Consider the following 12,626-nt stretch of genomic DNA (forward strand, 5'->3'; position numbering starts at 1 on the left):
CCCCCCCCATTTCTAATGTTTATTTTCACCTCTTTGAGACTTCTGATATAATGCCTTGTTACAAAAGAATGAGAGTTCATGTGTCAGGTCAAAAATGTAATTAACAGAACACAAAGTATATGTGACACCCATTGCCTAATATAATTGTATCAGTTGCTCAGATTATCTGTAGTTGGTTGTGGGTCAGAAGTATTCTTCCTTCTATGCCACGTTTAAGGATAATTTAGAAATCTTAAGTAAACTTTCTAACGTAAGACTTTAAATGAGTATTTTGGTGTAGGTCATGAATTCTGTTCACCACCTGTTACTGACCTTGTATGTTAATTGGCTAAATACATGAGCATCATCAATAACAAACTATTACGATCAAGAAAAAAACATGGATTTCCTCTCTCCCAGTCCCACTGATAAAGCAACACTGTCATCATTTTACTTTTGTGTAATCATTATACAAGCTTTTTCAACATAGGAGATTCATTTGATAGAAAAAAATGTTTCAGAAGATTGATATTCAAGCCTGTACTTATGCATAGGGCAAGCTACTGATTCTTTTCATGTTGTTTCTTAAAACATACTTTTGTGACTTTTTGCTTAAATGTTAACAATGTCATGTATTGTACCATTCTTCTGCTTTTTAAAATAAAGTTGAATTTCCTTTGCTCTTTAAAAAAATGACAGCTTATCTTTCAGAATATTTTAAAGGAGGGAGACATTCACAATGTTTTTACTAATTATAATAATGTTTACTTTTAAGTGTTTGATTTGTTTCCACTTCTTAAGACTTGATTTCAAACACAAGACAATACAACTAACTTAAACTTTTCAAAAGAAGCCTTCATGTTACACAAATAACAGTTTTCTTAACTGCATCTTCCAGTCATGTTTGCAAAACCTAGAGCATACAAAAAGCATACAGGAATTTAAAACTTAATGGCAAAAAATGCTTCATTCTGTACTAGCTTTGTACTAGCAGAAGACAATTTATTTGATTAAGATTACAATATTTTTAATGCAGGTTTAAAAGCCATTGATTTGAGTTCTGAGAAAAAAGGAAACATTCTGGGATATAAAGATATCATCAGCAAGTAAGTTAAAATCTAGATTTTAAAAAGTGGAGCCAGAAAGTCCTTTCTCATGGTTTTCTTCAGTAAAACTTTTGTTCATTTTCACTGTAGTGTCTTGTTCTGGATACATTTTCAGAATATGGATTTACAGCTTCATTCTGAGAAGAGAGAATTTTGTCCAAACTTCAGCAAAATGCTTAGTTGCAAGGCTCAGAGGAACTCCCCTTGCAATTGCACATAAGTGTTTTAGAAAAATTCTCCAGTGTGTAAAATAAAAGGTGTAAGGCTGAAATAATGACAAAGTATGAGTATGCAGGAAGATAGGTATTGTTTAAGTAGATAATTGGAGTATTGGGGAGTGCAGCTTTAACTTTTAAAATGACTTTTTAAAGCAATTTCAGTTTTTAAATTTAGGAAGGGTAGGTTCTTTTTTTGAACAGACCTCAAACAGCTGTAATTCTTCAAAGTAGAAGTGTGTTTGTTTATTTTGTTCTGAGTGTAGTTGTACCTGAACATATTTTTAATTTATTTTTTTTTAATATCCTCAGTAGATATGCCTGTGTTATTATACAAAATCAGAACATTGGAGCTGAGTTTCCCTGGAGACTCTTCTCATTAGTGATAGAATATGATTATTCTGAAAACTCTTGCTGGAAAAAACTGTGTGAAAATCTAAATATTACATACATGACTTTTAAAACCATCCTCCCTGAAACAATACAAATGGGTAAGTGCAAACAATTGGACTGACTGAGAAAAGTATTTTCTATTCTATGAAATGCTACATTTATATGTGGGCTGAGAATGAATCATAAATTATGCAGGATAAAACTAGGCAAATACTGCTGATTATATAATACAGAAAGATACGAAGATGTTTTTCTTGGGTATATGATATTATGTTTGGACAGAATGTCGTAGTAAGTGTTGGTGATCTCTTATAAAATACTTCTGCCAAGTTTACAGTTTGTTGACAGTTGATAAAAGCTGTATCTAGCCTTCCTCATGCTGATGGAATATTGCTGTGAATCTAAAAGAACAAATCTAAGCTAGAGCTTAGTTTGGAAGGGGTTCAGAAGAGTTTAATTTTGGGGGGAAAAAATAGCATATAATAGAAGCATTATAATGGGGATGAATAAAAGCTGCATATTTTGAACATACATCAATTCAAATACTGAAATATATATTGAAATTTTTGCTCACTAAACTATTATCTTACGTATGCAAAATGTTTCAGGAAATCACTGTGTTTCTTCTCTTCTGGAGGTACAGATTCCTTACGTGTTTCTCACCACTGAAGGTCTTCTTAATATGCCAGATTTTCTTCAGATTTTGGAATCTCAGTGAGTGAAAATGACCTGTTTAATCTTACTGACTAATTACTTTCAGCTTTCCAGGGTAGAGAACCAGTTTTCTAGGATATAGATCCCTTCTTTGGGTTGGAAGGGACCTTATGGATCAGTCCCTCTGGTATGGGCAGGGTTGCCATCCACTAAATAAGGCACTGGATCAGGCTGCCCAGGACCCATTCAATCTGTCCTTGGATGCCTCCACAGATGGGCCATCCTCAGCCTGTGTGTGTGCCCTTCCATTCTGAGAGAAGTTCTTCCTAGCATCTAATCCAAACCTGTCCTCTTTTATTTTAAAACCATTTCCCCTTGTCCTATCATTATCAGACCATCAAAAAGTAGCTCTCCTTGCTGTTTATAAACTCCTTTTTAGTACTTGAGGGCTGCAGTAAGGTCTCCCTCAGAGTGTTATCATCTGTCCAAACAAGCCTAGCTCCCCCAGCTTGTCTTCATAGGAGCGGTGCTTCAGCCCTCTGGTGATCCTTGTGGTCTCCTCTGGACCCACTCCAATAGCTCCTTATGTTTTTTGTGTTGGGCACCTCAGGTGTGTACACAGTACTCCAGGAAGGACCTTGTGAGGGCAAAGCAGAAGGGGACAATCACTTCCCTTACCCTGCCGGCCAACCCTCTTTTAATGCAGCCCAGGATCTAGTCGGCCTTCTGGTCTCCAAGCACACACTGCTGGCTCACAAACAGCTCTTCAGCTAACAGATATCTAAAGGCCTTCTCAGCAGGGCTGTTCCCAGTGAGTTCTCCCAGTCTGTACTCATATCTGCAATTGCCCCAATTCAAATGCCACGCTTTGCACTTGGCCTTCTTGAATCATATTTGAGATGTTCACATCTTCTAGGCCTATGTTCACACTGGCCCACTTTTCAAGCTTCTCCAAGTCCCTTTGGATTGCAGCTCTCTCTTCTATTGTGTCAACTGCACTACTCAGTTCAGTGTCATCAGCAAATGTGCTCTCAATCCCACTGTCTGGATCATCGATAAAGGTGTAAGGTACATTATCAAATTTAGAGAATCAGCACTGCAAGAGACAATAAGATAGCTTTTCCACTGAAGTCAGAGCATTTGTTCTATAGATTCATGCATATGTCAACCAAAGGATATGTTGACATTTTAATTTTTAAGATGAGCTGGAACTTTTTATGAAAACAACTATTTTAGTTGTCTGTTTTCCTGAAAATAACAATGGCAACAACAAAACACATTTTTTGCTTCCACACTTTTTTATGCTTTGAAAAGTGTTAGTATTAATTCTTCATAGTAATTGCTTTGTATTTTTGGATTTTTAAGTACCTAAATACTGCAGATAAAGTAAAAGTTTCATTTTCTGATGTATCACAGCTTTTGGAAGAAGCTAAGTTAAAAATGAACAGGTAAATACTTTCATTTTTTATTTAAGATTTAATATTTTCTTGGTTTTGAATACCTCTTCAGCTTGTACGAACATTTGCATATTTGTAAAACATTGCTCATTTGTATTGTTTTCTTTGACATAATTTTCTTGCTTTTCATTTTCCTAGTAATAAATACACACTAAGACAGTCTTCTACCCAGAAAATTAGAAAAAATGAAAGAAAGAAGAGAAATAACAGTGTCATCTATTAAACCTAGTGCCAGGGATGCATGCCATTAATTTCACCATGCTGTTGAAGAGACTTTCCAGTTTTTGATATCTGTCTAATTGCAGTTTAACAGGAAAAAATAATGCTTTAAGTTCAAAATTTTAACATTCAGTTTGCAATACACTTTTGAAGACGGACCTGTTCAAGTTCACTATTCAGCTTGGCCACTAGCTAAATATTCAGAGATGATTTTCAGTAGTTTCCCAGCAGATCCTCTTCACATTCACCTAAATAAATAAGTAGTTTCAGGGATGCTTACAGTTCCCCTTTCAGCTCATGGATAATATACTGTCCATACAAGTTTTCCTAGCAGATTCTGGTCCCTTGTGTTTCCTGGGGATGAGGCCAATTAATGTGACTATCGTTTCTCCTCTTGTTCCCAACTCAGACAGCCAAGACTCCTCTAAATTTCTAAACACGCAGTGCTCATTCAGTGAATTTTTGCTGGCATTGCTTGTAAAACAACATTATGCTAATGGCAGTTTTCTTTCAGTCGAAAAAAATTAGCATCATGCAAAGAGCAATCAGTAATTTTTCACCCAGTTTGCTTTCCCTGTGCTGCACAATTGTGAAAGGAAGGAAATAAATGCAATATACATGCCATTACTCCAAAAGAAGTTGAGATTTTAATTATTGTCCCATAAACACCAGTGTAAGTATTTGCTTTACTTATTTATCTTAGTTCTTTAATATATCATTGTTTATAATCTCAAAGAGTGTATGTCACAGAATCACAGAATCACACAATCACAGAATGGCCAGGGTTGGAAGGAACCTCAAGGATCACGAATCTCCAACCCCCTGCCACATGCAGGGCCATCAACTGTCAAATGTCAAGGTCAATGCCTCGAGGCTAACAGTGTAATTGAATTAGAATCACCTATGTTGGAAAAGACCTCAGAGATCATTTATTCCAACTTGTGCCCCTTGGCTCAAGAGTCCAACAGGTTTTAGCCTAGTAGTATTTCAATATGTTACTTCTACAATTTTGTTTATTCTGTGAATGTGCCTCAAAGTTACCCTGATCATTTGAAAAAGATCCCAATATTAAAACAACACATAACCGTAAAAATTGTATTAAGAGATGAATGCTATTCATTTCCTTTAAGAAAGTTAAGTATTTCATTTAACTGAGCTTCAATAACAGAATTTGACTTACTCAGCTACAGCATTACTTTTGTTGAAAGAAGCTGCAGTTACTCCTTAAGGCTACTTGGAGATACAGACCGATATGTTGTGTTGACAGTAGATGAACGTACTGCTATCTTCTTGCAGGTACAAAATGAAATTATGTTCAAATTCTACAGTGGGATGTATCTCTTCTTGACCATGTCTGCACATTTCTAATGTATCTTTTGTCCTTAATAATATCAAAATCATGCATTTTCTCATGACGCAAATTATTTCCAAATTTGGTAACTCCAAAATTAAGCCTATGCCAGCTTGACTTGCTGAAAGTGTTCTCCTCTCCCTGCTGACGTTTTTCACAGAAGTATTACATTTCACTTCAAATTGATTGTGTAAATATGGTTAAAATATGTAGCTGAGGATAAGATTGTATACATGAATGTTGTAATAACCAACATAGTTAAGTGTGGTTATATTCCCGTACCACTCTGCATGTTAATTCTTCCCATTTCATATAGTTAATAATTTAGAAAATAAATTTATTAATTTAGAATTAATTTAGAAAATAATTCATTCCGCTTTTTATAAAATTAAGAAATACTTTAAGTGATGGGATGGTATGTAAATTCTGTTACATAGCAAGACAAATGCCTCATTGTGTAGAAGAGCAGTTACTGATAAGGAATAAAATAATCAAATAGGACTGCAAGCTCAATGCAGATAGATATTCCTACATGCTATTTACTGCAAGTGCTTATGCAATTAGCAGTGCTGTACTTTATAAATTCATTATAATGTGATTTATATAGGTTATGTTAACTACTGTGGGGGTTTGCAACAGTATTTTGCATTGTTAAAACTTCTAAAAATCTTAGAACATCTTAAAAAGTAATGTCTCTGTTCCATAGGAAAAATAAAAAGGTATGAAGAAATTAATTAGAGTCTTTATGATTCTCAGATTTGTTATTTATATTATTTACCTATAAACATGTTTGATCTAACTCATGATCATGTTTGATATAACTCATGTAATAATACAGCAATGCATATGAAAAGGTTGTGACAGCCATGGTAATATGTTTATCTAGTTTTTACTTTTTATATTAATTTCATGGTAGAATATGGATGAATTAAATCATGAGAAGTCCTGCGACAGTGTAATATCAAAGCTGATAGCATTATCGCTCCAGTATACATGCTGTTGGGTTGTTTTCTGCTCCAGAGAAAGACTGAGTTTGGAGTAAGTGAATAAAATCTTTTGCTGTCTCATTATTTTTAAAAGAAAGCTATTGCTAAAGGAAGCTGCATGCCAGATCAAGCTAAAATTCTGTTATTTTAATTTCTCTGTAGGGACACATTTCTCTTCAAAGAATATGAATATTCTAGGCTTGTATTTCTTACATGCTCTAATCTTTTCACCTTGTTACGTTGTTGTCATGAGCTCCACTAAAAAACTCAGTGGAAGCCCCTCAAACCTAGCAAGGTTGATTTCCATATGTTATGTTGTTTCCAGTCTTCCACAAGACAAAAAATTGAAGAAATTGTTGTAATAAAATAGGAGTCTTTGAGGCAGGTAACTCTAGTACAGGGCAAGTTTTATTAAATATTTCAAATCAGTAGGTCTAGAACATTCACGGTATTAAAGATATTACCAACAGCAACTATACTTTTGAAGTGTTTGAAGTAAATTAATCTCTATAATTACATGGTTATGAATTATTTTTATGTTAGCATTACTGTATATCATTTCCAAGAGGGAGATATTCTTCAAGTGTTCTTCCAGTATATCTGTAGGCTTTTTTGCTCTGGAAGTACTACTTTTATTGATATAGCTCTCAAGCAATCCTTCATTACATATTGCAAGGTTTTTTCTCTAAGGAAGTGGTTAATCTTTCATGCTTCACTTTTCCTTTGTGTATAATTTTTCTCCAGTGACTGACCCTGATTCAGCGTTTTTGCTTCAGGCCAGGCTTTCTTTGCTGCAAGCTGGCTCCATTTTCTTCTTTACAATGTCTTCTTCAGTAGTCAGTCATTTCACACACCCTAGTTATCTTTTCACAGATAATAATGTTCAAGAAAATGTACTAATGTTCTGCATTCCAGGAAATGGAACAGAAATTTATTAACACAGAGAACAGACAAATCACGTTTATTACATGCATATAAAATATTAATGGTCTAATCAAACTGTTCTTACAGGTACAGTCTCAGGGGAGATACTCTTCTCAGCCTTGTCTTAATTTATGCCACTTTGATAGAATTTACAAAGAAGTCAGAAGACTTTGAAGTGAAGGTAATTTTTTACTTTTTTATTTTTTTTTTGTAACAGTTCTTCTATTTTAATTTTTTCTATGTGATATTTCTAAAGTATTAAAGTGCACACTGAACAGCAGAAACAAAACAATTCAAAATTCAGAATATAAGATAAAGGACTTCAGTTCAGTACTTCTGAAGTCAGTAAAAACTGATGGACTCTAGTACAAGCTGGATCAGATTTGTGCAGAGGCTAGACAGTATTTTACAAGTGGAATGAGTTCATACCTTTAATTTTATGAATACTAGAGCGTGTATTAATCTTGTTACCCTATTAATGCCTTAATTTGAAGTTCTGAGTTACTGTTGTTGTTAACGTAGAGGAAAAGAAAGTGCCGCATTTTTATTGTATGATTATAAATATTATGTTTTTATTCTTTATAAATAAAAAAATTGCGGTATCTGGAATAATTCACATTTTAAAAAATGGGGCAAAAATTTTGTCTGTCTTCCTTTTGCAAGAAGTAGCCTTTTTAGGCAATTTTAAAAAACTTTTTTTTTTACTTTTTGAAATAATACTTATTTCAAAATTTTCTGGTTAAGTTAAAGATTTTTTCAACCTGTTTATACAGCAATTTAGTTGACAGCTTGTTTGGAAATTGCCTGCCTTTTCAAAGGATTGCACATCTCTATCTTCTTAAACTAATCTGGACATTTCAGAATTGCCTGTTTCGAATTCATACCAATAAATCTGATAACATGTAAGAGATCTGTAGAAGAAACTAAATTTTGCCTACATTGGATTTGTATAAATTTATTTGTATAAATATGTAGTGTAATTTGGAGCCAGATTTGTGGTCAGTTGTTGAAGTTCATGATGAGCATAGATCTGGATTAGTTAGTCCACCTTACTAGCTACTGTGCTCAGGGTCACAGTTAAACTTTTCCATCTGCTAACTACTAATGATACTTAAGACATTTGGAGTTTTATTCCTTAGTATAAGCTTTAACCAAAATTATTATTATTACTTCCAGGTAGTTCTTACACCAGGGATTGAAGAGGCAGCACTGCTAGTTCGTCAAATAGCTGACAACATTTTGATGGCATCTAGTTTCAGTCCTCATGAATGGCTGGACAAATCTTGGCTTTCTGTCTTGCCATCTGAGGTTATTTAACTTTATTACACTGTTTTCTTCCTGTTTCTCAGACAAGTTCTATGTGATTTTTTCATTATGTTGTTATATTAATTAGTTTATACATTTCATATATGTGTATGTATGTATATATGTTGTAGATACATAAACACACGTGTATGGAAAGCTTCTGACATCAGTCATCTTTGTTAGCAGAATTAGGATTTTCCCTACGCTTTCACAAAAGAAAGAAAATTTCTTTTGTGAAAGAAAGAAAGGTCAAAGAAATTTATCTTTCACACCTCTAGGCTGTTATGTGTGACTGACATCCTTTCAGCACTACATTTGAAGAACTATCCACACTGTAAAAGATAAAGATATAGTGGCTCACTTGGGCAGTAAGCCAAATTCACTGATAATCATCCATTACTGAAGTCAGTGAAGTTGCTTACAGAGTTGTTTTACCACAAGCTGATAAAAATTTGCTTAATTCCTCATGCAGTATTTGGAAATAGATATTACTGGACCACATCCATCAATTATGTTTAAATATTGATGTTATCTAGTGTGTTGAGATTTCCAAATTAAACCTAATGGAGATTTAGTCATCTCACATGAAAAGCCTGAAATATTAAAAAGTCAGGATACTTTTTAGAGCTTGAAAATTCAAAAGCATTTTGAATAAGTCCTTGGTGTGGTCTTTCAAATGTAAAATACTGGATTATAACTCTTCCAAATTAGAGATTAAAGATACTGTTTAAAAAAAAAAGGAAAGACTGAGAAAAGTAATTGGTTGTATTTTATCTGTGTTATAAAGGCATTAGGTCCTGATGTGTTGAATGCAGAGCTTTATGAAAGTCAAGAACTGGAAGCTGATGTTCTTTAGATACCACAGTTTTCAAGTTACTGCCCCTTGTGTGACACTCAGTCTCCACCTAGTAATTCCTCTTTCTGGCACTTGTCTCATTGCTGTTTACAAATGTAGCTTCTGTAAAGTAAAATAGTTTTGCTGGTTTATCTTGACGTAAGTAATCTTATCAAATCTTATCAAATTCTTATCAGAGAATAAAAGTAAACCTGGTAGTGTGTTTAGAAATCAAGTTTGAATGATTCACTGTTTTTTATAAAAATAGTACAGAAATATCTTTTTAATGTACTTCCTTTTTATCAAATTAATTTTCAAAATTTTACTCTTTAACAAGGATTGTACACTGCTAAAAAAGTAGTAAAAATAAAATTCATGAGACCGGCGTAAAACACCTACCCAAAACTGCACAGATTCATAGATCTAATTATGTGATGTGACCTATTGATAGGAATGTCACTGAAGAAAGAAAAATAAACGTCTGACAAAATTATTTCCATTTCCAGATGGAGAAACGCTTGCTTGCTTTTCCTTGTATCAACCCTCTGGTTGCTCAGCTGATGTTAAAGAAGGAATCTTCTTTGAACAAGCTCTTTCTGGCAAGTTTTGATCAACTTCAGGAATTATTACCAGAGGTTCCAAAAAAAGTTCTAAAGGTCAGTCAAAAGTAATTTATCTCGGACTATTTGCACAGTTGTCATTCTTCCTCTTTTTTTTAATCTGGTACTACATGGCTATTTTCTAGTGTCATCTAAAAATGAATTAATGTTTTATTACTTTCAGAACTTCAATGTATTGTTCATATTTAAATTATTGTCCTTGTTAATCCTCAGCAGTTCTTGTTGAGCCGTCATTATGTTTTTGTGAAGATTATTAGTACTGGAAAAATTTCTTAACTGGGAAAATACTCTGAAAAATTAAATTGAAAAAGGTCTAAGCTCTATCATATCAAGTATTCTATGAGCATATGTGTACATACATCTCTATAAAACAAGAATTGTTTTCCAGTTGTTTTCCTGTCTTCCTCCCCTTCCCTCCTGCTTGCACTGTAGTATAACCCACCACTTGTAAACTCACCACATGAATCATTTGAAGGAGCCCTTGAGTTTAAGAGGAATAATTTTGTCAGCTAAAGTGTTTGAAATTCTGTCTGCAGCTGCAATTGTTTGCTGCTACTGTTTTCAGTTGGGCCCAGTCCAAGAAAATTGCTGATTCATTATAGTCAGCTCGGCTTGAAGAATATGCCCTAGAAGGAACAACTGAAGGAACTGGGTCTGTTCAGTCTGGGGAAGAGGAGGCACTGCAGATGCCACTTTTTTTCTGTCCTATCTCATGATAGAGAATATACTACGATACTGGTTTCTCGTGGTTCAAGTAATGTGCTGTTTATTACTTAGTCAGTTTATAGATGTAAGACTGGCAGCACATTGTCTACTATAAGTGACTTTATATTACCAAGTCTTCTATTTTTATTTACAGTAAACAAAAATTTATGTATAAACTTCAGAATTCTTACTAGTGATTTGACTTTCATATTTGAGAGTGTAGACCTGCACTATAAACACTGCTGAAATCCTTTTATTTGGTTTCAGCATTTTAGTGACATTACCTCTTCGTACTGCACAAATGCTGCTGCGCCGCTGAAAACAACAGTGAAACGTTCATCACCTGCAGAAAACTGGAATACCTTTAAAAGACTCTATCCAAATTATAAGCAAAATTCTCAGTCTTTAGAGTTGCTACCTAAGGCACAAACCAGCACAGGTAATTTGAATTACTGTCAAAGTATCATCTCTGAAACCAGGTGAAAGTCTAAGTATATTAGAATATTTATTTTCTAACCACTGAAAGATGAATTGTTATGACAGGCAGACTGTATTTTAATGCTCAATGGATTTCCTCTTTTTACTGAAAAATTTAGAGAGACATGCAAATTTTTCGTTTTTCAAAGAGAATGATTCAAATTTTCCTCCACCAGGGCCATTTCATGTGAATTCTGAAGCCACATTTCTTCCATTGAAACATAATCAAGGTTTTATCAACTCCGACCTTTCAAGCTATATGCATGAGAGACCATGTTTTTCAGAAGTAGCTCCGGAGAGGAAACAGAATTTCTTTGTCGTATCAAAGGGCTGTGAAGATTTTGCTTATCTAAATGCTACAAATTCTTTTTATGTTAAAGGTCAGGCTTTCAGGACACACTGTATCTCTGATCATTCCTCCAAGAATTCTGAAAAAGATTTCTTTACAACTTTCAGTGACTGTGTACCTCCTGACAGCTCTACAGCTTTTCTGGAAGAATTTAGAGGCACAGCATTTAAGAGCCCAGAAATTCAGGTTTATGAGATTCCATGGAATGACTTTTCATCCACTTCGACACAGAGTTCATTTGCACCTAACTTAATTCACTCTGATTCCCCTGTTGATCCAGATGAAATTCAAACTCTGTTTTTCCAAAACCAAGGTCAAGAACTTTCAGGAAAGAGAAAGCGAAGTCCACTACTCTTATGGGCAAAAGGAAAAAAAATATCAGGTATGTACAAAGCGAGGCGAATTCGCTGAAATTTTATTTGTAACTTCATTGGAAAAAGTATTATCTGTAAAACTCAGTTTCATATTTTCTTTAAGTAATTATTTAATCCAATCTAACAATATTCAGTTTCCTCTTATACAAAACACTTGCACTTATTTTTCCTGTGTAATATAAGATTTCTAAGTATTTATGTTCAGTTTGGAGCAATAGGAAATTAAAATATAAATCATGGAATGGCTTGGATTGGAAGGGACTTTAAAGCCCACCCAGCTCAAACCTCCTTCCCTGGACAGTGTTGCCATCCACTAGATCAGACTGCCCAACACCCTATCCCAACTGGCAGTGAATGCCTTCAGAAATGGGGCACCCACAGCTTCTCTGGGCAGCCTCAGTGCTCTCTGGGTAAAAAATTTCTTCCTTCTATCTAATCTAAATCTTCCTTTTTTGAAATCATTACTCCTAGTCCAATCACTACTTGCCCTTGTAAAATGTCTCTCTCAGTCTTTCTTAGAATAGGCTACCTTTAAACACTGAAAGGCTGCACCGAGGTCTCCCTTGCATTTTCTTCACAGGGCTAAACTATGAATCCTGAAATTATTACAAGGCATATTTCATCTAATAGAAAGCTTAGTGTGCTTTTACATATAAAATTCAAGCTTGGTTTTGTGT

At 34.3% G+C, this 12,626-nt stretch overlaps 1 protein-coding gene across 1 annotated transcript in view; it reads left to right on the forward strand.

Annotated features, from left to right (window-relative positions):
• Nucleotides 1-1,698: 1,698 nt before the first annotated feature.
• Nucleotides 1,699-12,626, forward strand: part of LOC109364081 (protein shortage in chiasmata 1 ortholog-like) — a 14,120-nt gene continuing 3,192 nt past the window's right edge. Inside the window, exons 1-8 of the mRNA XM_019610665.1 lie at nucleotides 1,699-2,407; nucleotides 5,208-5,319; nucleotides 6,291-6,412; nucleotides 7,372-7,465; nucleotides 8,461-8,592; nucleotides 9,931-10,080; nucleotides 11,017-11,188; nucleotides 11,403-11,957. Of these exons, the coding sequence (XP_019466210.1) occupies nucleotides 2,286-2,407; nucleotides 5,208-5,319; nucleotides 6,291-6,412; nucleotides 7,372-7,465; nucleotides 8,461-8,592; nucleotides 9,931-10,080; nucleotides 11,017-11,188; nucleotides 11,403-11,957 (1,459 nt within the window). The 5' untranslated portion in view covers nucleotides 1,699-2,285. The remainder of the gene's footprint in view (nucleotides 2,408-5,207; nucleotides 5,320-6,290; nucleotides 6,413-7,371; nucleotides 7,466-8,460; nucleotides 8,593-9,930; nucleotides 10,081-11,016; nucleotides 11,189-11,402; nucleotides 11,958-12,626) is intronic.

The sequence above is a fragment of the Meleagris gallopavo genome, chromosome Z (assembly GCF_000146605.3).
Source record: "Meleagris gallopavo isolate NT-WF06-2002-E0010 breed Aviagen turkey brand Nicholas breeding stock chromosome Z, Turkey_5.1, whole genome shotgun sequence".
Classification (NCBI taxonomy): Eukaryota; Metazoa; Chordata; class Aves; order Galliformes; family Phasianidae; genus Meleagris; species Meleagris gallopavo.